This window comes from Melitaea cinxia, chromosome 17, assembly GCF_905220565.1.
Source record: "Melitaea cinxia chromosome 17, ilMelCinx1.1, whole genome shotgun sequence".
NCBI lineage: Eukaryota > Metazoa > Arthropoda > Insecta > Lepidoptera > Nymphalidae > Melitaea > Melitaea cinxia.
In genome coordinates, this window is record NC_059410.1 from 6,863,604 (window position 1) to 6,887,021 (window position 23,418).

The window sequence follows — 23,418 nt, forward strand, 5'->3', positions numbered from 1 at the left end:
AGAGATATTTAAAAAACATTCATCAGAACTTCAACAGTACCTACACAAGAATATCATAGATACAAAAATAAAAATAAAAAATTTATCTCTATAGTTTATATTTAAAAAGTTTCTATAGGTCAAATAAAGCAAATTTTGTAATGTTTATAGCATCTTCTATTTTAACTTCTATATTATTTTCTATGTATATCTATACTAATATTATAAACCTGAAGTTTGTTTTATTTGTTTGTTTGCTTGAACGCAATAATCTCAGGAAGTACTGGTCCGATTTAAAAAATTCTTTTAGTGCTAGATAGCCCATTTATAGAGGAAGACTATAGGCTATATATCATGCTAAGACCAATAAGATCTGAGTCCATGCGGACGAAGTCGCGGGCAGAAGCTAGTAGTTTTATAAAAAGAAATATTAAGGAATTCATTCATCAATTTCTATACAAAAGGTTTTATAGAATTTCCTTTTGATAGGTATGAGTCAAATAATAATAAAAAACAGTTTGTAACATTAATATTTAATTCAAGAAAAACTATAGAACCATTTTACAATGTACCTACAATAATTACATTTAGTTATTTTATGTACAATTTATAGCGATTTCACTTTCACCAACATTATAATTTCATAGCTGTGTGATTTTTTCAAATGCCACATTACAGAACTATTATTTTTTTTTTACAAAAATAAAACAGTAAAATTGTAGAAATGATAAATTGAACATCTTAATAAATATTAAGTGAAGGTAGTGATTTAATTTACAGGATACAGTTTAGTTATCAATATCAATTACTTTTTTGACTAAATTTACAATTAACACTGCTAATATTTTGGACAAAAGATATTCAAGGTTATAAGTTAAAGGTGGCCAGACCATTTAGCTTCTGAAATAAATAGATTTTGAAACAAGCCCTATATAATAAAAGTATTTGTCTAGAATAATAAAATACCACAATAGAATATAATATTAGATAACATGGAATAAATTTGAATGAATTCAAGTAGATTTTTATGATTTGATAAATCCGTATAGCCTTTTAATTGGGTGTTTTATTTTTCTAGTCAAATGGAATGGAATGGAGCTATAAACAACGAAATATACCCATACATTATTTTGTATGTTTACATGCTAACTGAGGAGCGATTGTTCATCCAGAATTGATGTCCAGAGACAACTAGTGTGATCACATATAGCAGAGCGGCAATCCAGCAGTTGTATGCATTCTGTAATTTCAACAAATACTTTGTAATTTTTGTATAAAGTAGACTTCTTTATAAAAAATATACATATCGTATGCATGTACTTCAAATACATTATTTTAGACAATATTAGTTGTTAGTTTCACAGAAAAAAAAAAAATTTGATTGCCATATTCCAATGATCCATTTTTTTAACCGACTTCAAAAAAAGGAGAAGGTTATTCAATTCGACCGTATATATATAAAAATGTATGTTCGAGGATAACTCCGTCGTTTATGAACCGATTTTGATAATTCTTGTTTCGTTGAAAAGGAGATATCCCAAGTTTGGTATCATGATGAGGAAACCAAGTTCTGATGATGGGATCCCAGAGAAATCGAGGGAGACTCTCGAAAAGCCACATAACTTTTTACTGGGTGTACCGATTTTGATGACTTCATTTAATCGAATGCCGATGTTTATCATGTGGTCACATTTAAATTTCATCGATTACAACTTTTGGAGTAATCTTTGATAATGCGTATATACTTGACATTTTTTTTGTCTAACAACGTTGTATTACTTGTCGATATAATTGAAATCGGTTTTTCTTCGTTTGCCTGCAAACACAATTATAATTTGATTTTAAATTTTGCTTCATGATTGATCAGATCCTTGCTAATGAAATCTTGATTGAGAGTCTGTTGCCACTTAGCATCAATTACTTTGTACTAGTTTTATTACTCTTGCGTAAATCAGAAATTCACAATTTCGTAGTTTTTATTTTATTATAAAAATACGAGGATAAACGATATAATTTCTGAATTATATATATCCAACACGATTTGCGGAATCACTTACCTGAGAGTATCCACTTTTTACTTCAGCTACGAATTCATCGATGCTGTGGTGATTTTCTCCAAGAGGTAAGTCTTCTAGAAGAGCTACGGCTCCAATATAGTAGAAGACGCCCATCAAGGTCTAAAATATTCAAGTATTTATCAGATTTTCATGAAGTAAGTGTAAAGAATAAAAAATCTTTATACTTACCAGTTGTATAATACCCCAAACACTCAAAACGAGTCCGCACAGCGATAGTTTCGGGCCACAGAATTTGCAGGCCATTTTGTTCGTTTATTTTATAAAATTACGAACAACTAATATTATTTTATCGACCAGTGCCTGTCAGCAAGTGTCAAAAACCCCTATAAAAATGGACACTCACATGATCGTTTGACTCTATGGTGTAGACGTATAGAGTATAATTTATACCAAATATAATAATAACCAATTTCTCAATTGTAAAATGTTATGAAATAATTTTAAGAATGAAGTAAATTTATACAAAATATTCACTAAGATATATTTAATATTATCAATACAAATTATGTAATATGAATTAGGCCGTATTAGGCCTTATGTACATACTACATAGTACTTATTGAAATCAGCAACACTGACATCAAACATGAATGACACATTTTTCACATCTTTATCGTGTCTCTCTACTGTGTAAACTGTAAACTGAATATAAAATTTGATAATGGTGGACCGCTTAGGTAGGCAATACACTAATATATTTGACAACATACAAATAGCATTTCGCTTAGTTTCGAACTTAATTAATTTTTTCGTCATAAGTTAAGTGGATAATCGGTATCATTGTTGATTCGCTCACTACTTTCCTTTGACGTCAAACTTTGATGCTGCACCGCAATATTACGAGAAGGTTTTTCTTTTTTTCAGTCAATAGTGAAGCCAATGCTAGAAGAATTGCTATGGTGGAAAGCTGCTTCGGCAGTTCGGGACAGGTATGTTTAATTTTATAAAGTTCTAAAAGTAGTCAAAGAAGTTTCTAACTTTAGTATATTTTTATCAACCGACAAACAGAGCAGATAAATTCTCAGTATGCACGATTGGTGGGTTTGTCCAAAGTTATCATATTTTTATCATTATGATATAGTTTTCGTTCTTAGTAGTTATGTATATAGTACATGATAATTGTTACAGTAAACCTTGTAAACATAAATGACTAACTTGGTTAGATAAAAAATAATCCTATAAAGATTTATCACTTTCACTTATTATTTTTTTTAAATTATATAAATTATTTGAAATTGTTAACCATAACATTTAATCAGTAAATTATATAATACTATAATAATTATATGGTATTTTAATAATTAATTTGCATTATTAACAATTATGTATTTATAAATAAATAAATATTTTAATTTATTTATAAAATGCTTACTAGCTAGCTGTTGTTAAATGTTAATAGCTTAATATTTAATATTTTTAACGATTTTTATAGCCCCTGGCAGAACAAGGCCGGGTCCTAGTAGGAGAGGGAGTTTTGACAAAGATGTGCAGGAAAAAACCTAAGGCCCGGCAGTTTTTCCTCTTTAATGATATTCTTGTTTATGGCAATATAGTTATAAACAAGAAAAAATATAACAAACAACATGTTATACCTCTAGAAGAAGTAAAATTGGAATCACTCAAAGATGAAGGACGTAAGTTCACAAAATATTTTTTATAATCTTTTTAATTTATTTGTATTACACACTATTTCTTTCCTAACATTTAAAAATAAGTATGATTATGTTTGATATTGAGTAACTGCATAAATTTTGATAATGAATATTATTAATTGTTTCCGTAATTGCTTGAATTTGTATTATATCATGTAATATTACAATTGCCTATTTTCGATAATTTAGTTCCAAAAATATCAAATAAAGCTAAAACTATTTTCACTATAAGTATACTTTCACTTATACATCAAGTATAAGGCATAAATACTAAAGCTTACTAAACAATATTAATTTGCTTATTTCTCCTGAGAAATAGATTTTATTTATAGTGTATAAGGAAAATGTGTATAAGACGCCTTGGTTGGCTACCATTGTAAGGTCTAAACCTTCCATAATATCTTTATACACCGTATTTTGTCATTATTATGTAAATATTATAACTTAATTAAATTTACTAACCAAAAAAAAAATACATAACAGATCCAAATATGAGCTTAATTCTTAGTGACATTCTCTCCCATTCAACCTTTAGGCCAATCAGAAAAAATGAAATAACTGCAGGCATTAATATTCAATTACTGTTTACTATCTTATATGTACATGCACACTGACACACATAGATGCACATATACAAACATGTATACACACAACCATAAACACATAACATATATTCTATAGTTAGTGTCAATATTACTAGCCCATGAATAAATAATTCATAACCATAACAATATTTATATATAGCAAGTTCATAATCAGATAATGCAGATGTTTACACCCACTGCTGTGGCTACAATGATTTAGTTTTGACCTTTAAGATTTTCAAGTATCTTACAAAACTCCTAATAAAATATTATGGTATTAATTTGAATTTGAGAAATGTGTCAAATAAACATTATTATGTTGTTGTTGTATTAGTTTGTTGCAAAAGAATTTTATTTTATAGTTATTAAAATTTTCATCGATAGATAAGATGTACTTAATTACTTTTCTAATTACAAAAATAAAAGTTATAGAAAGTACTCATCATAAATAAAAGCAAATAAAAAAATAACAATAATATGAGTCATTGTTTTGATGAATCACATAGTATATTATCACTTTTTCTATATTAATGGCATTGATGCTTATGTAGTTAGTTAGTGAGTCAACTTTGAACTTATAAATATTTACATTAAATTTGCATACTACTTATATTTGTATAAAGGTTGACTGACACAACTTATCTGAATGGTAAATACAATTTACACAACATTTTAGGTGTGTGTATAGTGTGCTGTAAATAAATGTAATAAAATTTATTGTTTGCATTTACTGTTTCTGTTTCATAAATTAGATGTATTGTTTGATGGCAGCTTTGTTTTGTATTTGAAGTAAAACTTCTTTATGCATGCTTGACTTGGGGAGTAAGCTGGTGAATGCGTGACGAGGGCGTTAGGAAAAGTGTGATTAGACGAGGCGAACGGAAGTTGAGTGGGAGATACAAGTTAGGTGGAGCTAAAAAAGTTTTACTTCAGTTGTGTGGTCTAAAGCACGCTCGTTTTTACAAGCTTTTATATATAATGTAAAACATGCATTGAAATTTTTGTAATCAACATTAATTCTTTGTTTTATTTGTTAAAAAAATAAATATCTTATATAAAATATAAATCTTGATAACAAACTGATCAAAACTTTTACTACAATAAGGCAGAGCATAGAGTGCTCAAATATTCATTGTAATATGATAAATAACATGTGTTATTATATATATATATATATATATATATATATATATATATATATATATATATATATACCAATTTAAATGAATAGTATGTTAACAATTTAATAGTATGTTTTATATGTGAACTCTGTCAAGTTTCAATATTTATTTTAGAATATCGTAATGGTTGGTTGATCCGCACTGCATCTAAATCTTTTGCTGTGTATGCTGCCACTGCTACAGAGAAAGAAGAATGGATGGCGCACATAGAAAAATGTATAGAAGATTTGCTAAGAAAGAGTAAGTCTTTACCATCACACATTTGAGCATAAAATTGATATATAATTAATATTAGTTGCGCTCCCGGATGTCGCCTACGTGTTAAATTTACATTTGAATTTTTAATACAAAAATCGAGTATCTGAATACATTTATTGTAGAAATATAATTTGCGGATCTTTTGTCCATCAATTTTATGTATATTTTTTTTCCAAAAAATGTTTGTAAAAATTTGTAATGTTTCTTGTTTTAGGTGGCAAACAACCACCATCAGAGCATGCAGCAGTGTGGGTTCCAGATAACGAAGCAGCTATTTGCATGCACTGTAAGAAGACACAATTTACTGTTCTTAACAGAAGAGTGAGTATTTTTTTACAAGCGTTGGGAACTTTGGTCTTTTTTTAAGTTTACTAAGAATGCTTGGTTCATTTATTCTTGTATGTATGTTTTATTGTTATATACAATAGAAATCTATTAATGTTTAATAGGTTAATAACTTTGTCAGAACTATAACTCCACTTGTCAACTCTTCTGCTAGTTTAAGTATTTTTCTAGTATAAAGTTTTGTGTTGTGGATTTTGGACATCTTGTAATAATTTGGTATTTAATTTTAAAAAATACCTAAGTTAAAGATTAGTAAATTACGTTGAGTATTTTTTCAAATTACTTGACTTATTTCAATAACTATTCTTGACTAATTTATCATAAAAACTTACAGTATTCAGAAACTTTAAGCTATATAAACACTGTCTATAAAGTTCGATGCGAATATAACAGATACATTCTCTATTAATAATGATATTTTTGACGCGTACCGTCACCGTCATCGTATAGTTTGTGGTCGTTCCGCTGATCGTTGTGGGTTCGATCCTCCAAATCGCAAACATTTGTATTAGCTATACACATAATTTACGGGGTCGGGCGTTTGTGCTTGTGTATTGTCTTTTCGGACCGCCGACACAGGAGAGAATCCTGCTGGGGGCTGTTGAATGTGAAGCGTTTATTATTAAAAATAAATAAATAAAATAATTTATGAAATAAATAATATAAATATTTTGTGACCAGCACCACTGCCGCAAGTGCGGCTCGGTGGTGTGCGGGCCGTGCTCGTCGAAGCGCTACGTGCTCCGCGGCCAGAGCGACAAGCCGCTGCGCGTGTGCCTGCAGTGCTACGACGAGCTCACGCGCCACCGCGCGCGCGCCGCCGCGCCGCCCGCCGCGCCCGCGCCGCGTGAGTGCTCGCACACACACACGCGAGCACGCACAGCCAGACACGCTCGCGTGCTTCACACGCACGTGCACACAGATGTGCGCCGTAGGGAGGTGGAATAGTACAACGACAGTCTCATGAAAAATATGAGTCTTTTCTGCTGTGTGGTTACAGCAGTAAACAATATAGTCACCCCCTTTCTTCCGGTGGGTATCTTAAAAGGCGAGTAAGGGATAACACAGTTCCACTACCATCTTGGAACTTAAAAAGCCGATCGATAGCGGGATAACCATCCAACTGCTGGCTTTGAAATACACAGTCCGAAGACGGGCAGCGGCGTCTTCGGTGCGACAAAGCCAGCCCTGCGATCACCAACCCGCCTGACCAGCGTGGTGACTACGAGCAAACAAATGAGTTCACGACATTTTTTGGCGCGAACTTGTGGAGGCCTATGTCCAGCAGTGGACTGCGATAGGCTGCAGTGATGAAAAGTTTTTATAGGAAATTTACAAGTAGGTAGAAGTATCAAGTTACAAAGACATCGTTATCAAAACTATTTTTCTTAAAATTAAAATACAATATTAATTTTTCTTAGAACCACGTACATGCAACCACGCACGCGTACAAGTACGCGAGCTCACACACATGTACACGTAAACACACTGATGCTCACGTTCCCTTGCGAATATTTTACGCACAAGCATGTAGGCTTCTGCGTGATGTATGATGCGACTTATTGCCTTAGTGCTTATTAAACAATGGAACATAAAATAAAGTATTACATTTTATCCACCTATAGTACCGTGCACGAAATATATATAACGTATTCATTATATGTTCTGATAAAATCAGAGAACACGGGCGCGGGTTCCGGAGGCGATTCGTCGGCCGATGATGATAGCGATGACGATGACGACCGCGTACAACCCGACCAGAAACACGACGAGGTGAGATCAAATACTATTTTAAACAGTGTCCAACTGGAAGAGGTTTTTGGCCACAGCTGAAGCCGAAAATTTGGCCTCGGTCTCTGTTTTGTCCGAAATCGAAACTCACGTGGACAATGTAACAGTGTGAACACAAGGAGTAGCGTATTTTAAACATTTACATATACAAACAAAAAATGACACTCATTTTGATATCATAGAGTTCATGTTTACAATATTGTTAAGATAGTAAATATTTATTTTTTGAGACCTACACAAAGTTTCGGTCCTATTTTAGCCGAAACTGGCCGAAACTAATATCGAATCCGAAATTTCGATAGGTCCTTAATTTTAAACTGAAAAACACAAATAATAGGTAAAACCTGGTCACTATATTCAAACGATTCGTTTTGATACTAATGACGATAAATGTTCGAATTTGAACGATTTGTAAGCAGAACGATTCAATTATTTACTATAGAAACCGTGATTTTTATTAACTAAAGTTAGTACGTGTGTACATTAACATAATTATTCTAGCTTGTGTTAGTGTCTATAAACGTGTGTCAAGACGTCACTATATAGCAAATAGCATCAGAGTTAACTTATGTATTTCATTCGGCCGCAGGTGACTTCCGAACAATGCTAATATTAACAATATTTAGTTGAATAATATTTAGATTATTAGTATAATTACACATGCCCTTTTTTGCAGTTATCTAAATATCACTTGAAGGTTTACTTTGATCTTGCTAAACTGTTGACTAAATAAAAATGGATCTCATATATTTGCAGAACCCCAAAAAATAAAAGCATTAAAAATTAAATTTAATATAAAATTATTAAATTACATTAAAAACATTACATTTAAATTACATTAAAAATATTGCATTAAAAGTCACAAGTAAAATATTATCTGCTATTCAGAAGAAAGAACTTAGAAAAAAGAATAAGTTTTAGTCTATTTTCCCAGTTATCAATTGATAGTTAAATTTTTTTAGACTTTCACGTAACATAATAGTATTTTATCTTCTAGTCCTTATAATCTATCAGTGGATCAATTGCACACTAAAAATAAGATTTTAACTTCAATGGGTTGAAAAATAAATAGACAATATTAAACAACTTTTTTACAATCTTCTGAATAGTTTACCTTAAGATTAATTATAGTGATATTTAGTATTAATATATGTTAAAATATTAAATGAATTAATTATTAACCAAATATCAATAACAAAGTTCGAAGATCATCTTAATAAGAACATCATATGATATATATTATGGCTATATATTATGCTTTGGATAACTTTAATTAATATTTAACATTAACTTCTATTCCTAGTTTTATTTATATATAGCAGTCGTACATTCCTTTTACGTATATTTATTTTTAGGGTTTTACAAGTTATAACGGAGTGAAAAACGGATTCGGAAATAAAGTTACAACAGTATAGTACATGTTGATGCTGTGTAAGTCGAGTCTAATGCTAGATTACTTATGCTTTTTGGTTATTTTTTTTTTGTATGGTTTTTTCGTGGTGTGTTATTTTTCACGCATTGTTCGACTATCATATAGGAAGAAATTCATTTAGCATCATTTAAGTTTGTTTGTGTTACCGTTTTGTAAATTATTTTTGTCGATTCGATGTAAATATTTTACTTAATATCAAAATTATAGTCTCAGTAGTAAAGCAATTTTTAGGCTTCGTATACCAAAATCCTGTTTTAGAACTTACACACTGTAAAAAAAATTGTCAGAGAATCTCTTACAATATAAATGTTTCTACCATCAGTTCTTACCGTCCATCTTGTACTAATCGCAACCTGGTCGTAAGATAGCCAATCTTAAATTTTCAGTAACATTTTAGTCAATAACCCAAAGATATTTTATTGATTTATACAATTGCTATTTAGTATTATTGTTTTTAATGTGATTCGGTAATTTGAACCTTTCCGTAATCTCAATTACTCAATTTAAGTTTTGCTTGGGTACACAAGGCGCATCTGCGCCCCGTACTTTATTATAAAAATAATCATTGGAAACTGTTTTGGTTATAATTTTTAAACACTAGAAAGAATGAAACGTCGTACAATACACATTGCCCAAAAGCAGTCAGTGATTCAATTGTGAAAGAATAACAAAATTGTAGAAAAATTTATTTAAATTCAATTTTTAATAGGTTATTATTAAATTCTCACCGACTTAAAAAAAAGGAGATTCGCAATTCAACTGAAATTTTTATTGTGTTTCACGTATATAACTTGTTACTGGATGTACCGATTTCGATGATTCTTTTTTCAATAGAATAGGTGCTATAATTGCTAATAATTTGTTTTAATGGAAACTAAAATACAGTCAAAATGACATCCTTGGGCAATCTAGTGTTAAAAATGTGCTATATATAAAATATATTAAGTACTATTTGTTTCCATATTAATAAATAAAGAGTCAATCACGAGTTAAAAAAATTTAATATCAGAATCGTCAGAATTCATTATTCCTATCCCACTTCAAACTCATATATTTTTATTGAGTGATAGATAAATCGATTACATCTGATAAGTTTTTATAAGCCCTGTCAAAATGGTACTTGTCTTGTACCTATTCGTTCGAACTTAAGAGTGTATGTTACCTCAAATTGCTTATTTTCCACTCGGCAGGATGCCCATATCTTTCAAACTACTGAATATTTAAGTTTGAAATTTATGTATGGTAAAGTTCAGGACATAAACTATCTTTCACATGTTTCGAAAACACAATTCCATAAAATTTTCTCGATACAAAAAAATCGAAAAGTTACCTCTATTTTTGTATTAAAACCTTAATATCTCTGTAAATATAGAAGTTATGGACTTGAGATTAAGCATGGTAATTGAAATAAGTATGAAGAAAATTTTATATGTTGCGTTTTTAAAAAAATAACTATTGATAATGTTTGTGGGGAGAAAATACATATAATTCGCGCGATGAACAACCAAGCGCTCTTAATTCTCATGTGTATTTAGTACGGGGGAAATCTGACTTCGAGCTGAGGTAGTGTAGCCCCTTAAATAGGTATTTAGATACTTTTTTTTTGTAAAGTATTTTGAACCATATATGTGTCTAGGTATAGTTTTAATATAATTGAGTATTGGTATAAATTCGAATAGTGCACATCTTTAAAAGGATATAGTTCATAAATGGTAGATATATTACCATTATAAGTATCTTAAACCTTGCTTTCTGCTGCGGGGGTTGTGGGTTCGATTTCCGCCTCGAGTCTGGGTGTGATGTATTGTGATTTATTTATATGTTATGTTTCGATAAATACATCCAAAACATATAAATAAATACATCACACCCAGTTACTTATCGAAAAAAAAAAACACCATGTATCTATATCAGTCGGCTGTTACCTATAACACAAGCATTAAGCTCCTTGGTAACAGACGACCCCGTGTGTATGTTATAGATTTATTATTTTGTATATAAGACCTACGTACGAAAAATGTAACATTAATTCTAATTTTATAAGTTAATTTTTTTTTAATTACTAATCGCTTGAAGTGTTTTATTTATACTTTTAATTTATTTTAAACGCTTTAAGGATTGTGTACACCGTTTTTACCCCTTATCCAACTTGCAAATAGTTCAAACTACTATCATTTATAATAGTAAAGATTGCTTTTCATGCTCTCACGTCCCTCTCACCTAATTGTGTTGTTTTCTTATTCGCTCATCGCCTCATTTTGTCTTGGAATGTCAAAACTTTAATTTAAAATACGCCAATTATAGTAATTTTTTTTTCTCTTTGCAGCCAAAGTTCTACAATGACGATGAAAAGACTGAAGAAACAAATAACCATTCGTCCAAGGAAACTAAGTAAAGCAATACACCACAATGTCCCAGTACAGAATTATATGTAATTTACATAAATTATTATAACTTTACACTCTAGTATTAATGTGACATCGTTACGAAAACACTACATAAATCTTCCTCAAAAATTAACAATAATAACTGAAATAATAAAAAATCTCATACTACCATATAGATACAGATTATTTAAATAATACGATGTGTCAAAATCTGGTAAAATAGGCTCTTGAGTATAAAGTTTTATTTAAAGAAATATATAACAGTAGTTTAGTGTTTTTCTTTAAAATATGAAAAGACAAAATAATGTAATAAATATTCCTTTTATACTTTGGTCGTAATGGTACGTAGAAGTGTTTGTAGCAAGTCGTAAACGTTAGTAAAATAATACAATAGCGTCTATTAAGCCGCGTACCTTTCATTTCAACAAAACGGTCGTTTTGCGAACGAGACGCTTAATTTCAAATATATCGTGTTTGAAATTAAACGATTCGTAACCAAAACACACCGTTTTCTGAATATTGAATGGCATTAGTGTATATGATATCATCACCGATAAGAACACCGAGATGGCCTTCTACTTTAACATTAGATAGATTTTCTATGTATTTTGTAAAACGATTAATTCAACCGATGAAATATATTTTTATATAAATTCTTTCTATGAAGAAGTCGTAACACTTGTAGATGTAAATACAAACGCTAAACAGCTTTAAAACGCTCAAATTTACTCCGAATGGGCAACGTTTAATTTAATTCATATTTATTTACTCTATGTTTACACTTGTGAGTCTCATATATTTTTTATCATATAGTTTTATTGTGACATATAAAAAACATATACTGCATGTAATATCGGTAATAAATAATATTTAAATATTTAAAATACGTTAGGATAGTCATGAATACATGAATAAAATGGCTATCAATTTAATATAACATATATTAAAGAATTCATTTAACCCTATATAACATGGACCCTTTCACTCAACTCACCAATCACAACGCATGACATCATTGCAAGGTCTAAAACAGAAACGTTACGGTCTCCAATATGACAGTTGCATAGAGAATACCGATAATTATTTAATTGTCATCAATAAATATGATAAAATCGTAGCGAGTCCAATTTTGTATACCGCTTGATTGTTGTGTTTATGCGACTGTATTTAAATACAGTAATTTTTATAAAGACGTTGAAAAATCTCAAAATAAGCTTATTAGCTGGCCATAATTAAAAAATCACGGTATAGCTTATTCAATTGCTGAGGTATTTGGTCAGACCCTTTGTTATCCCTGTTGTCGTACATTAGATGTGTATTGTAGATTTAAACTATCTTCGACAGAAGAACAGTAAAAATTTTCTAATATATCATTTGTTTTTTAATATGATTAGGACCAAATTTCTGAAAAAAGAAAAGGGACCACGCTGGTCGTAATTGTATTAGTATGAAATATATAATTGTGTTTTAGTAAACACCATTCCAAGAAGTTATTGTGTTAATGAGACCTTTATTTTTCATCTACATTATTAAACAAACAAAAATTAAACATTATCCAATCAATATGTGTATGTGTACTTAACGTACCATAATAATGGTGTGAAATAAAAGGTTTTGTATCTAATCTATGTAATCTATATCGTAACAGAACCACAAGTGTAAACATATTAAAAGCCGTCAATGGTTCTAACAAATTAACAATAATCGTTAGGCTCAGTCATTTTATGTCAATACATTTGTAGTATTTAACCTATTATCATAAACTTTAGCATTATTTATATTTTGCTATTACGATTGTTGAATTTTATATGATTTACATATCGCATGTAGTCTCAATTACATTCGTTTTTAAATCGTTTCTGTAATATTTTGTATGTATATTAGGAAAAAAATAGTGATTAAGAGGTGCATTGATTATATTATGTATATTGTTTCGTACGAAAACATTAAATTTATAAGTTATAAGGTATTTTTCATATTAATTATAGCTTGTTTGGAGAAAATATTTGTGCGAAATTTTAATATTAGGTCTTAGTTTAATTATTTATAATCGTAACGTAGGCCTAAAATGTTAACACGTCGAGCGCGTACTGTTTGTTACTGTTAATTTCAAAAAGCTATGTGAAATAAATATAACATTATTGTTTAATATTCGGTTGACAAATATACAATAGTATTTTTTAATTTACTATTTTTATTTTTCTCCCACAATTTTGATTTAACATTTCTGATGTTTTGGTATAAATTAATGTTAAAGTAACCTCTTTTCGGCTTTGGAAACTAAGTACAAGTCAAAGTTTGTGTAGGCCAATGAACAAGTACAGTTACAGTACTTCAAAAAGCAACCTTTCCCTTTTCATACTTTTTACATTCCCAGAAATGTAATTGTTGAGAAAGTAAATTTATTCATTATTTTTATACCTTGAACATATTTTAAAAAATAAGTACGAATTTCTCATTTAAAAAATAAGTACGAATTCATTACATGAACATGCGAAAGGAAAAATACTCCCAATTTATATCGACAATTTATACAACGTTCAGAGATAAATTACTAAAGTACTTGTCAGCTGTCAATTAAAAAAAGATTATCAAAATCGTTACCCAGTAAACAGTTGTTACCTCATAAATTCACAACACAAAAAATGACGAATTTTTTTGAAGTCAGTTAAAAGTTACATCCATAGGGTACGGATTGGTAATATGAGAAATAAAACAAAATTTTAATTAATACTTTTATTTGAAAATAGTAAATCTTTGTCAAATTTCTTTAACAAAAGTAAAACATATTTACGTCTTTGAAAACTTATTGCTACATTATTTTCTTTTTCCTTAATTTTTACGTAACTTACAGGTAAATTTCACCTTAATCTATATAAGTTTTATCTTTTAGCTATGTACATAAATTGGCAATTTTATTTTATATAACGGCTAGCTAGCGGTGTTCGCAGCTAGTTCGAACCATTGCCTTAAAGCGTCCCCTAATACCGAAGGTAACGCGTTCATATCCCGTAAAATAAGATAAAATGGAAACGGGAATGTGTCCAAATATGGTATAAATCCTGATAGGGAATTCGTAACTGGGTCCAGAATCGGCCTCCTTATGTCCATTATTGAATCCTGTAATAAAAAATAATCAATTAAGTTTTGTGATAATACTAGATTTAATTATAAAAAAAAAATTCTTATTTTTCTTTGAGACTCAAAACCGGCATTGGACATTATGACATTATGCAAGAGAAATAGATATTTTCTGAAAGCATAATATTATATTAAACGACTAATATAAGTGTCCTAATGTAGATAAGATTTAATGTTAGTCATGATTAATATTTTAGTCACTCACCTTATTATCAGGGTTGTCAATGATCACGTACACCAAAAATATACCCTGCTGTCTCGCTCGTCTAACTGATTGTAAGACTCTCGTTTCTCCTTCAGAGAATATTCCTCTACCGTCGCTGACGATGACTAATAACTTTGCATTTAATGCGTCACTCCTTATAGATTGCTGATCGAACATAACTGTACAGAAATCTAATAATTGAGCTATTTTTGTCTTCGTTTGTTCGAAGCGCAATTGTTCTAATATCTTAGCGCCGGAATGTTCGGAAAATTGTTCCGTGAATGGATGTAGTAGGTTGGGTTTTTCGCCGAAACTTAACACCGCTAGATCGCCAGATTCGAGAAGATTCAGAGCCTAGTAAACAAACAATGGATATATTTTAATAAAAACCACAAAGTAAATTCGGTACTAAAAACTTATTATCTAGGATATTTCGAATGGCTCTTTATTTATTAGGAGAGAAATTATCGTAACGTTATGTAACGAAAACACATCTCCCTAATAGGCATACTACAAAATTGTAGTTTGACTGCAATTTGTTGAAAGTTTGTTAGGATTGTAATATATCATTTCTAAATTTTAATTGCATTTACCTGTGAGACTAAAGCCAAACTTTCAAAGGCCAGTTCTTTGCTCCTATTATCGGCCATAGAGCTCGAATCGTCGATAGCAATAGCGATTTTGTATTCTCGCTTAGCGGGCTTGGTCCTTCGCAACCAGATGCGGTCTTTACGGAAGTGCGATGCAATGTATGGGATCACCCGACGCATGTTGATAGCGCGACCGGTGCGGAAATCACCTGAAGGAAGAAATGAGATGTTTTACTTGATTTAAATGAAAACTATATTAGAAAAAAAGATTTTGGTACTAATACCTTATAAAAGTCCAAAAAAATTGCATGTTTTTGTAAATAAAACAAAGTACATCTTTTTTATAATAGTTCAAGTTTAGGTTCTTTAGTATATATCCTTGATCATTATATATGATGATGCTTGATATATTATTATATTTCCTGGTTTTCCTGGCATTGTAGCATTTTAAATTATTGCAATTGAAATTCTATAATTTTGACCTAACATCATCGTTATTATCAATAACTATATCCCCATTAATAATAATCAGCTTATTTAGGAGTTTCACTTTTTTATTTATTTTATATTTATTTATATTATACTTTATTGTACACCACAAATATACAACAAACAAAGCATAAAGATAGTTACAAACAGTGAAGTACAATGGGCGGACTTATGGCTAATTAGCCATTTCTTCCAGACAACCCATACATAGAAAGGAAACTTATTATCTAAATTGGGTAGGTGGTGTAGATGTATAATAAACTTACATACATACTACTACTTTTTGGATACCTATACACCTCATCGATTTTGGGGGGTAAAGTTATTCGCGTCCGTAGGTACTACCTAACCACTTGCCCCTACACGTGCCCCCTGGGTGGTGCTAAATGAATAACAAGCCGAGAGTGCCTGCGCAAGCAACCCTGGGCAGTGCCGGCGCGGGCACTCCCGTAACACACTCACACACACGTAATATACTCACCTAAAACACCACATTTACACTACACAGATACACTCTCACAGGCCCCCATACGCGCAAGTGCGTACATACTAAACATGCACCTATACACCTTCTACACACAATAGACACTCACAACAAGGTTTAAACATGACACTTCTGCAGGGATGGTGTGGTCAAGTTCCTGCGGACCTTCCGTCGCAACAATAAGCGAGGGTTGGCCCCAATTGACCACCCGCGTGTTTGTGCCGTGCGCGGGGACCCGTAAGGGGGGATGAAGGAATCCTGGTGGCTGAGCCGAAAGAGCGTCGGCTGTTGTACGTCTCCTAGGCAACACTCCACTTTGGTCTGGATTTCTCCTGACACGGGAGGCCGGAGGCTAGCCACCTTCGGTCAATCGGCTGCGACGTCCCGTCAGAGGGCCGTCAGGCGAGAGCTCTGTCCCGTTGGGGGTGGACGACGGGTGGGACGGTGTTAATCATCTCGCCCAGCTCGGCCTGCTTCCTAGCGGGGTGGGGCTCTATATCCTGAGGTGACTTCTGGCGCTAACAGCGTCCCCACTTGAGGGCTCGAAGGAGGGTGGAAGCACTCTCAGGATGAACTTTATACTACCACTCATGGCAAACAACAAAAATAAAAAAAATAAAAAACATAACACCAAGGCCGCACCGGGGGCGAACAACCCTGCTGGAGCGCCTACCACCAACCAACCGGCTGCACCTCAGGCTCATAACCTGAGTGTTGCGCCAACAATCGAACCGGCTGCACCTCGGGCTCACAACCTGAGTGCTGCGCCAACCCAGCTACTGGCTGCACCTCAGGTGCAGCACCTGAGTAGTGAGGCAAGTACAAGCACTATTGACCTCACTTCTCTGAAGGCAGCAATGCCGACAGCCACCCAACCCTGGCAGGACGAGTCTTGCTGGAACCTGGTGACTGTTAAGAGAAGAGAGGTCAAAAAACGTGACCAGGTGTCGGCTCGCAAGGGGAAGCGGGCTGTAGTCCGTGCGGAGGCGCGGCGAACGCGACGCCCGACTGACGACGGGAGTAGGCCGCTAGAAGCTGCCGAAGGGAACGAAAGGACCCACGCTGCCCCTGTCAGTGTTGCGCCGGTCCCTGGCGAAGCCGGGCCCTCGGAGGTTGTGGCAACTGCTGCTGCCTGCGCCTCCACAACCAAACGAGCCAGACGCCGAAACAAGAATGCGACGAAGGCGAGCCACGGAGAGCATCCAAGTCGGGCGAAACCCGCGAAGCGGGACCGACCGGATGACTCCTTCACCCCCCAGGGTAGTGGCAAGCGTCGCAAGCCTACCCACACTATCGGTTCTATCAAATACGCTGACGCATTAAAGTCCAACGACTACTGCGTCGCGATTATGATGGAACCTTACCACGACCTCTCCAAAGAGCAGGCTGAGGCAATTGAGAGGCAGTTGCAGGGGGTGATGGACGAGGAAATATTCTCGCCCACCACTTCCACAACACCCGTCGCTGCGCCGCAGTTTAGGGGGAAAGCCTTCCATAGTGAGGGCACCCTTAAGATGTGGTGCAGGGACGATTTTGCCCTCCAATGGCTCCGCCGCTCCATAGGGAGGATTTCGTCACCACGCGCGGGAACCAGACTGGTTGTAAGAAAGCAGTCTGAGATCCCGCGGCGCGTCAAAGTAGGGCTGTTGATCCCGCAGGTGGAACCGGAGGATACTCTGGATAAGATCCGCCTGCGGATCATGTGCCAGAACCCGCAGTTCCGCGTCTCCAACTGGGCGCTTTACAATGCGGTGCCAACGGAGAAGAAGGCGACGATGTATCTCCTCCTTGGCATCCCGGAGGATGACGCGGAAAAGCTGAGGGAAAGCGAGCGTAGAATTTACTACAAGTTTGGTAATATCTACGCTCGTTTCCACGATGACCGCACTACTGCACTGCCGAATCTCGGTGCGGACGAGAAGGTCCCTAGTGACCTAGGCAGTGCAAATAACAATATGGTGGAGGGACAGCCGGGCTCCAGTAAGGAGCCTGTCGTCGACACCGGCTCGTCTGAGGTGAGTCCCCAGTTTGATCTGGGTGATCTTTCCAAGGATGAGCCAGGTGATCTTGACGACGCCATCCTATCCAGCGATGATGGCGCTGCCAGCTCCACCTAGTAACCAATTAAAAATCACCCAAATCAACCTCCAGCATAGCCAGACTGCGACGGCTAACCTACGCAGATTGCTGGAGGGAAAAACGAAGACCGTGGCCCTGATCCAGGAGCCGTGGATCAGGAACGGGAGAATCTGCGGTCTAAACAACATTGGAGGTAAGTTACTTCTAAATAATAACGTATACCACCCACGCACTTGTATCTATGCACACAGGGACGTGAACATCACCTTAATAACCGAGTTCTGCAGCAGAGATCTTACAACCGTTAGGCTCCAAAAGGAACCCTCTTCGGGCCTGCCTGATGTGGTGATGGCATCCGCCTACTTGCCGGGCGATGCTGACATCCCCACTCCGGAGCTGGCCGCGCTTGCTGAGTACTGCGAGCGCCAGGGTCTGGAGCTCATCATATCCGCTGACTCCAATGCGCACCATGCGCTATGGGGCAGCAAGGACAACAACCAGCGAGGTGAGGATTTTGTTTCTTTTTTACTCGCAACTAAGCTTAATGTAATCAATAAAGGATCGGAACCAACCTTTGTAACTTCGAGATCCCAAACCATCATTGATCTAACTCTGGCGACAGAGCATGTGTCCGAATATATTTCAGATTGGCATGTGTCTGACGACGTGTCGTGCTCTGATCACCGATGGATCAAATACAACCTAGAAGTCACGCTGACGTCACCTGCACCCCGCCGTAACCCTCGGAGGATGGACCGCGGCAGGTATGAGCTTCTGACAGCGGAGAAACTCAAAGACGTCGAACTACCCGATAACCATGAAGGCACGGAGGACATTGATAATCATATCAACCAGATAACTGACTGCCTAATCACCAGCTTCGAACAAACATGCCCACTTTCATCACCTAGAGCGCGACAGTTCTGCAAAGGGCACTGGTGGGGACCGGAGCTCGAAAAGCTACGACGCAGGGTGAGGAAGTTGTTCAACAGAGCAAAGAATACTCGTCTAGTATACCACTGGGATGCCTACAAGCAGGCCCAATATCACTACAAAAGGCGCATCAGAATAAGGAAGAAGGAGTGCTGGAGGCGCTTTTGTACCAACATAGAAACGAACAATCAGGCGAACAGAGTTAAGAATATATTGTGCAGCGAACCGGTGCACAACCTGGGTAACCTGAAAAAACCGGATGGAACATACACCAAAACGGATCTGGAAACTTCAGAACTGTTAATAACTACACACTTCCCAGGATGCCAAATCGAAAGAATTGCGGCATGGGAGGAAGAGCCAAAGAAGACACCTGTAATGGTGGACTGGATCACCGCCAAGAAAATTGTCACACATGACAAAGTAAAATGGGCCATCAACAGTTTCTTACCATACAAGTCGGCAGGACTGGATAAGGTGTTTCCAGGTCTGCTAAGATGGAGTGATAGGAAACTTATCGACCACCTTGTCTCCATATATAGGAGTTGCTTAGCTTATTGCTACACTCCAAAGTTATGGAGGGAAGTTAAGGTAGTCTTCATACCTAAACCCGGCAAAGGAGACTACTCACAACCAAAATCATTCAGACCTATTAGCCTTACCTCCTTTCTATTGAAAGTTTTGGAAAGGCTAATAGATCGGGAGCTGAGGAGCACAACTCTGGTTGAGCAACCCCTGAATCCCAACCAACATGCCTACTCAATGGGCAAATCAACGGACTCTGCCCTACATAAGGTTATATCCTATATAGAGGGCAATCTCCATCACAAAATATCAACCTTAGGCGCCTTTATTGATATTGAAGGGGCCTTTGATAAAACTAAGTTCACCAGCATAAGCCGTGCCCTGACCAAGCATGGAGTCAATAACACGATTGCCGGGTGGATTGACAGCATGCTGAAGTACAGGGCCATCCAATTCACTGTGAATGAAATAACTAGAGGCGTTGTAGCGAGGGGGTGTCCGCAGGGGGGGGTCCTTTCCCCACTTCTGTGGAACATAGTGATCGACGAACTGATCACCTTGCTCAACGACCGCAGATTTCTAACAGTGGGCTATGCAGACGACTTAACTGTACTCATCAGTGGACCATCTGAGAGGACAGTTTGCGACCAAATGAGGGCCGCACTAAAAGTCGTTGAACAGTGGTGTACGGACCACGAACTAACAGTGAACCCCGCAAAGACGGAACTTGTGATGTTCACAAATAAACGGAATTTAGGAGACCTTAAACTCCCTAAATTATTTGGCACCAGTCTTGCCCTAACCAAGGAGGTCAAATATCTTGGAGTAATCCTAGATAGTAAGCTTCTTTGGAACAGGCATTTAGACTCAAAAATCAACAAAGCCAGCATAATCCTCTGCCAATGCAAAAGGCTCCTCGGCAAAAGCTGGGGCATATCACCTAAAATTACTCTATGGCTTTACAAATCTATTGTCAGGCCTATAATCACCTACGGTGCGGTAATCTGGTGGCAGAGAACAGAACTAACAACCGTTAGAAACAAACTCCAGCGGTTTCAGAGAATAGCATGCTCTGCAATCACTGGCTGTATGCGTACCGCTCCCACAGCAGCTCTTGAGGTTATGCTTGACCTGGCACCGCTTGACTTGTTCATACAACAGGAGGCGGCTATGTCAGCTATCAGGCTGAAACACTTGGGCTTGTGGTGCAACCAGGAGGGACCACACAATAGACTTTGGAGCAACCTTGTGAGCTATGAGCCACTACTTGCTGCTCCTTGTGATAGGATTCCCAAACAACATATTTTCGAAAGAAAGTACCATATACAACCGTTTGAGGCTGAAAGAGACCAATCTGGCATACGCGAGGTCCGCATCTACACGGATGGCTCCAAAATGGGGTCTGGCACCGGTGCCGGAGTGTACTCACAAGACCTCAATATCAACTTATCACTAACGCTGGGCCAACACAGCTCCATCTTTCAATGTGAGTGTGTTGCGATAACCCATGCAGCCACCGCCGTCCTGTCAAAAGGCATTAGGGATTGCAATATCCGTATTCTGTCGGACAGCATGGCCGTACTTAAAGCGCTAGAGAGCAGTTCGACTAACTCTAGTCTTATATACGAATGTCATCAAACCCTGGAAGTTTTAGCCTCACACAATGAGGTAATCCTCCAGTGGATAAAAGGACATAGTGGATCGCACGGAAACGATGCTGCCGACGAGCTTGCAAGACAGGGGTCCAGTACAAAGGTTGCCGGCCCAACCATCCTATTGCCGCTACCTTTTGGACAACTGCGCTCGTGGGTAAGGCAACGTACACGTGCAAATCACAATGCCCTTTGGGCAAACCAAACCGGCTGTAGACAGTCCAAATTGATACTCACGGAAGTATCACCGCACCTAGCGTGCCGACTGCTCAGTCTCAACCGCCTGGACATCAGAATAGTTGTTGGCACGATTACAGGCCACATGGCACTCAACCACCAACTATTCATCATGAATGCAACAGATAGCCCTCTTTGCAGGGGCTGTCTGGCTGCTGAAGAAACAGCCGCCCACGTAATCCTGGAATGCGAGGGAGTGGCCGCACACCGGGCTACCATCCTTAAGGATATAAGGACGCTCCGAGAAGCCTGTGAACGCCCCAGGAGGCTTCTGAGCTTCTGGAAGGAGCTGGGCTGGCTGAACTAGTCAGCCCACTTTTTCACGCATAATGGACCACCTTTGCGTCTAAATGCGGAAAATCGAGCCCAACACAAATACAAATACAAATACACCTCATCGAACTGATATTGTATATCTCTTCACTTAAGAAGCATGCGACCTTAATCCACGCTACTTCATGGTTCATTGATCAACGTCACCATGAGATAGTTCAGATGTATCAACATCCCCATTACGATGGCGAGGATACCGCCGGGTTATAGTAGGTGTTCTGGCACAGTCTATCCGTGTCGTAGTCCCACATACCCGTACATTTCATGAACATAACACTGCTCCCAAGCAGTATCGTGTTCCTGTGGCGAGGAAGGTGGCCAGAGCTCCTGGGAAGGGTCGGTAATGCACTTGCGATGCTTCGATGGTTGCAGGCGTCTACAGGCTACGGTTATCGCTTACCATCAAGTGGGCTGTACGCTTATTTGTTGGCCTCGAAGTATAAAAATAGCTCACCAGCTCGTCGAGAGCGTCCCGTGGGCTCCAGTACAAGCCGAAGTCTCTCACACAAGGCCCGGGCCGCGTCCCCGGAGTCCTTCCACACGGAACGCCACACGGCCGCCGCACTAACACTACCCTGTGAGGAGCCACACTCCAACCACTGTCTGATGCTCATGTACTCTTGTACGGACATGTCTTCTACACGCTGCACCGAATCTTCGATTCTGAAAAATTTATAACTAGTTTTAGTTACACGTAGCATGTATATGGTCAGTCTATAAGGCCATCCATAAAAAAGTAATATTTATTTTATTATTATATTAATGATTTTGAAGAAAGATTTGTATTTTTGTTTTTTTTTTTGTTTGTAATGGATTAAAGAACAACAAAAGAATGCTACTATATTACTAAGTAATATAGGCCTTTAACGGGAGAAAACGCGTAATCCACGCTGGTGAAGCGGCAAGCAAAAAGCTAATTTTAAATAGTAGAGCTTTAGCTAGAAACATCTTAAAGACCAGCGCACTAAAAACATGTTTTACGTTCTTGGTCTTTGAAACTATTTTTCATTACTATTGAACTTGTTTCATAATCAATATAAAAAATATAAATGTAAAAATTTAA

General features: G+C 36.2%; 3 protein-coding genes across 3 annotated transcripts in view; 1 reads left to right on the forward strand and 2 right to left on the reverse strand.

Annotated features, from left to right (window-relative positions):
* Positions 1-496: 496 nt before the first annotated feature.
* Positions 497-2,415, reverse strand: LOC123661737 (ribonuclease kappa-like). The gene is made up of 3 exons (XM_045596679.1): positions 2,226-2,415; positions 2,037-2,156; positions 497-1,219 (listed from the first exon to the last, which is right to left on the reverse strand). The coding sequence occupies exons 1-3, from the start codon at positions 2,298-2,300 to the stop codon at positions 1,118-1,120; spliced, it is 297 nt and encodes a 98-aa protein (XP_045452635.1). The 5' UTR covers positions 2,301-2,415; the 3' UTR covers positions 497-1,117.
* Positions 2,416-2,643: 228 nt separating this feature from the next.
* On the forward strand, positions 2,644-11,958 carry LOC123661614 (pleckstrin homology domain-containing family F member 2). Its single transcript, XM_045596572.1, has 8 exons — positions 2,644-2,734; positions 2,922-2,986; positions 3,490-3,691; positions 5,589-5,714; positions 5,947-6,053; positions 6,759-6,924; positions 7,756-7,850; positions 11,627-11,958. The coding sequence occupies exons 1-8, from the start codon at positions 2,719-2,721 to the stop codon at positions 11,693-11,695; spliced, it is 846 nt and encodes a 281-aa protein (XP_045452528.1). The 5' UTR covers positions 2,644-2,718; the 3' UTR covers positions 11,696-11,958.
* Positions 11,959-14,408: 2,450 nt separating this feature from the next.
* LOC123661833 (midasin) overlaps positions 14,409-23,418 on the reverse strand; it is a 41,259-nt gene continuing 32,249 nt past the window's right edge. The window contains exons 38-41 of the mRNA XM_045596773.1: positions 22,810-23,018; positions 15,627-15,832; positions 15,034-15,387; positions 14,409-14,807 (exon numbers count right to left, since the gene is read on the reverse strand). Of these exons, the coding sequence (XP_045452729.1) occupies positions 14,619-14,807; positions 15,034-15,387; positions 15,627-15,832; positions 22,810-23,018 (958 nt within the window). The 3' untranslated portion in view covers positions 14,409-14,618. The remainder of the gene's footprint in view (positions 14,808-15,033; positions 15,388-15,626; positions 15,833-22,809; positions 23,019-23,418) is intronic.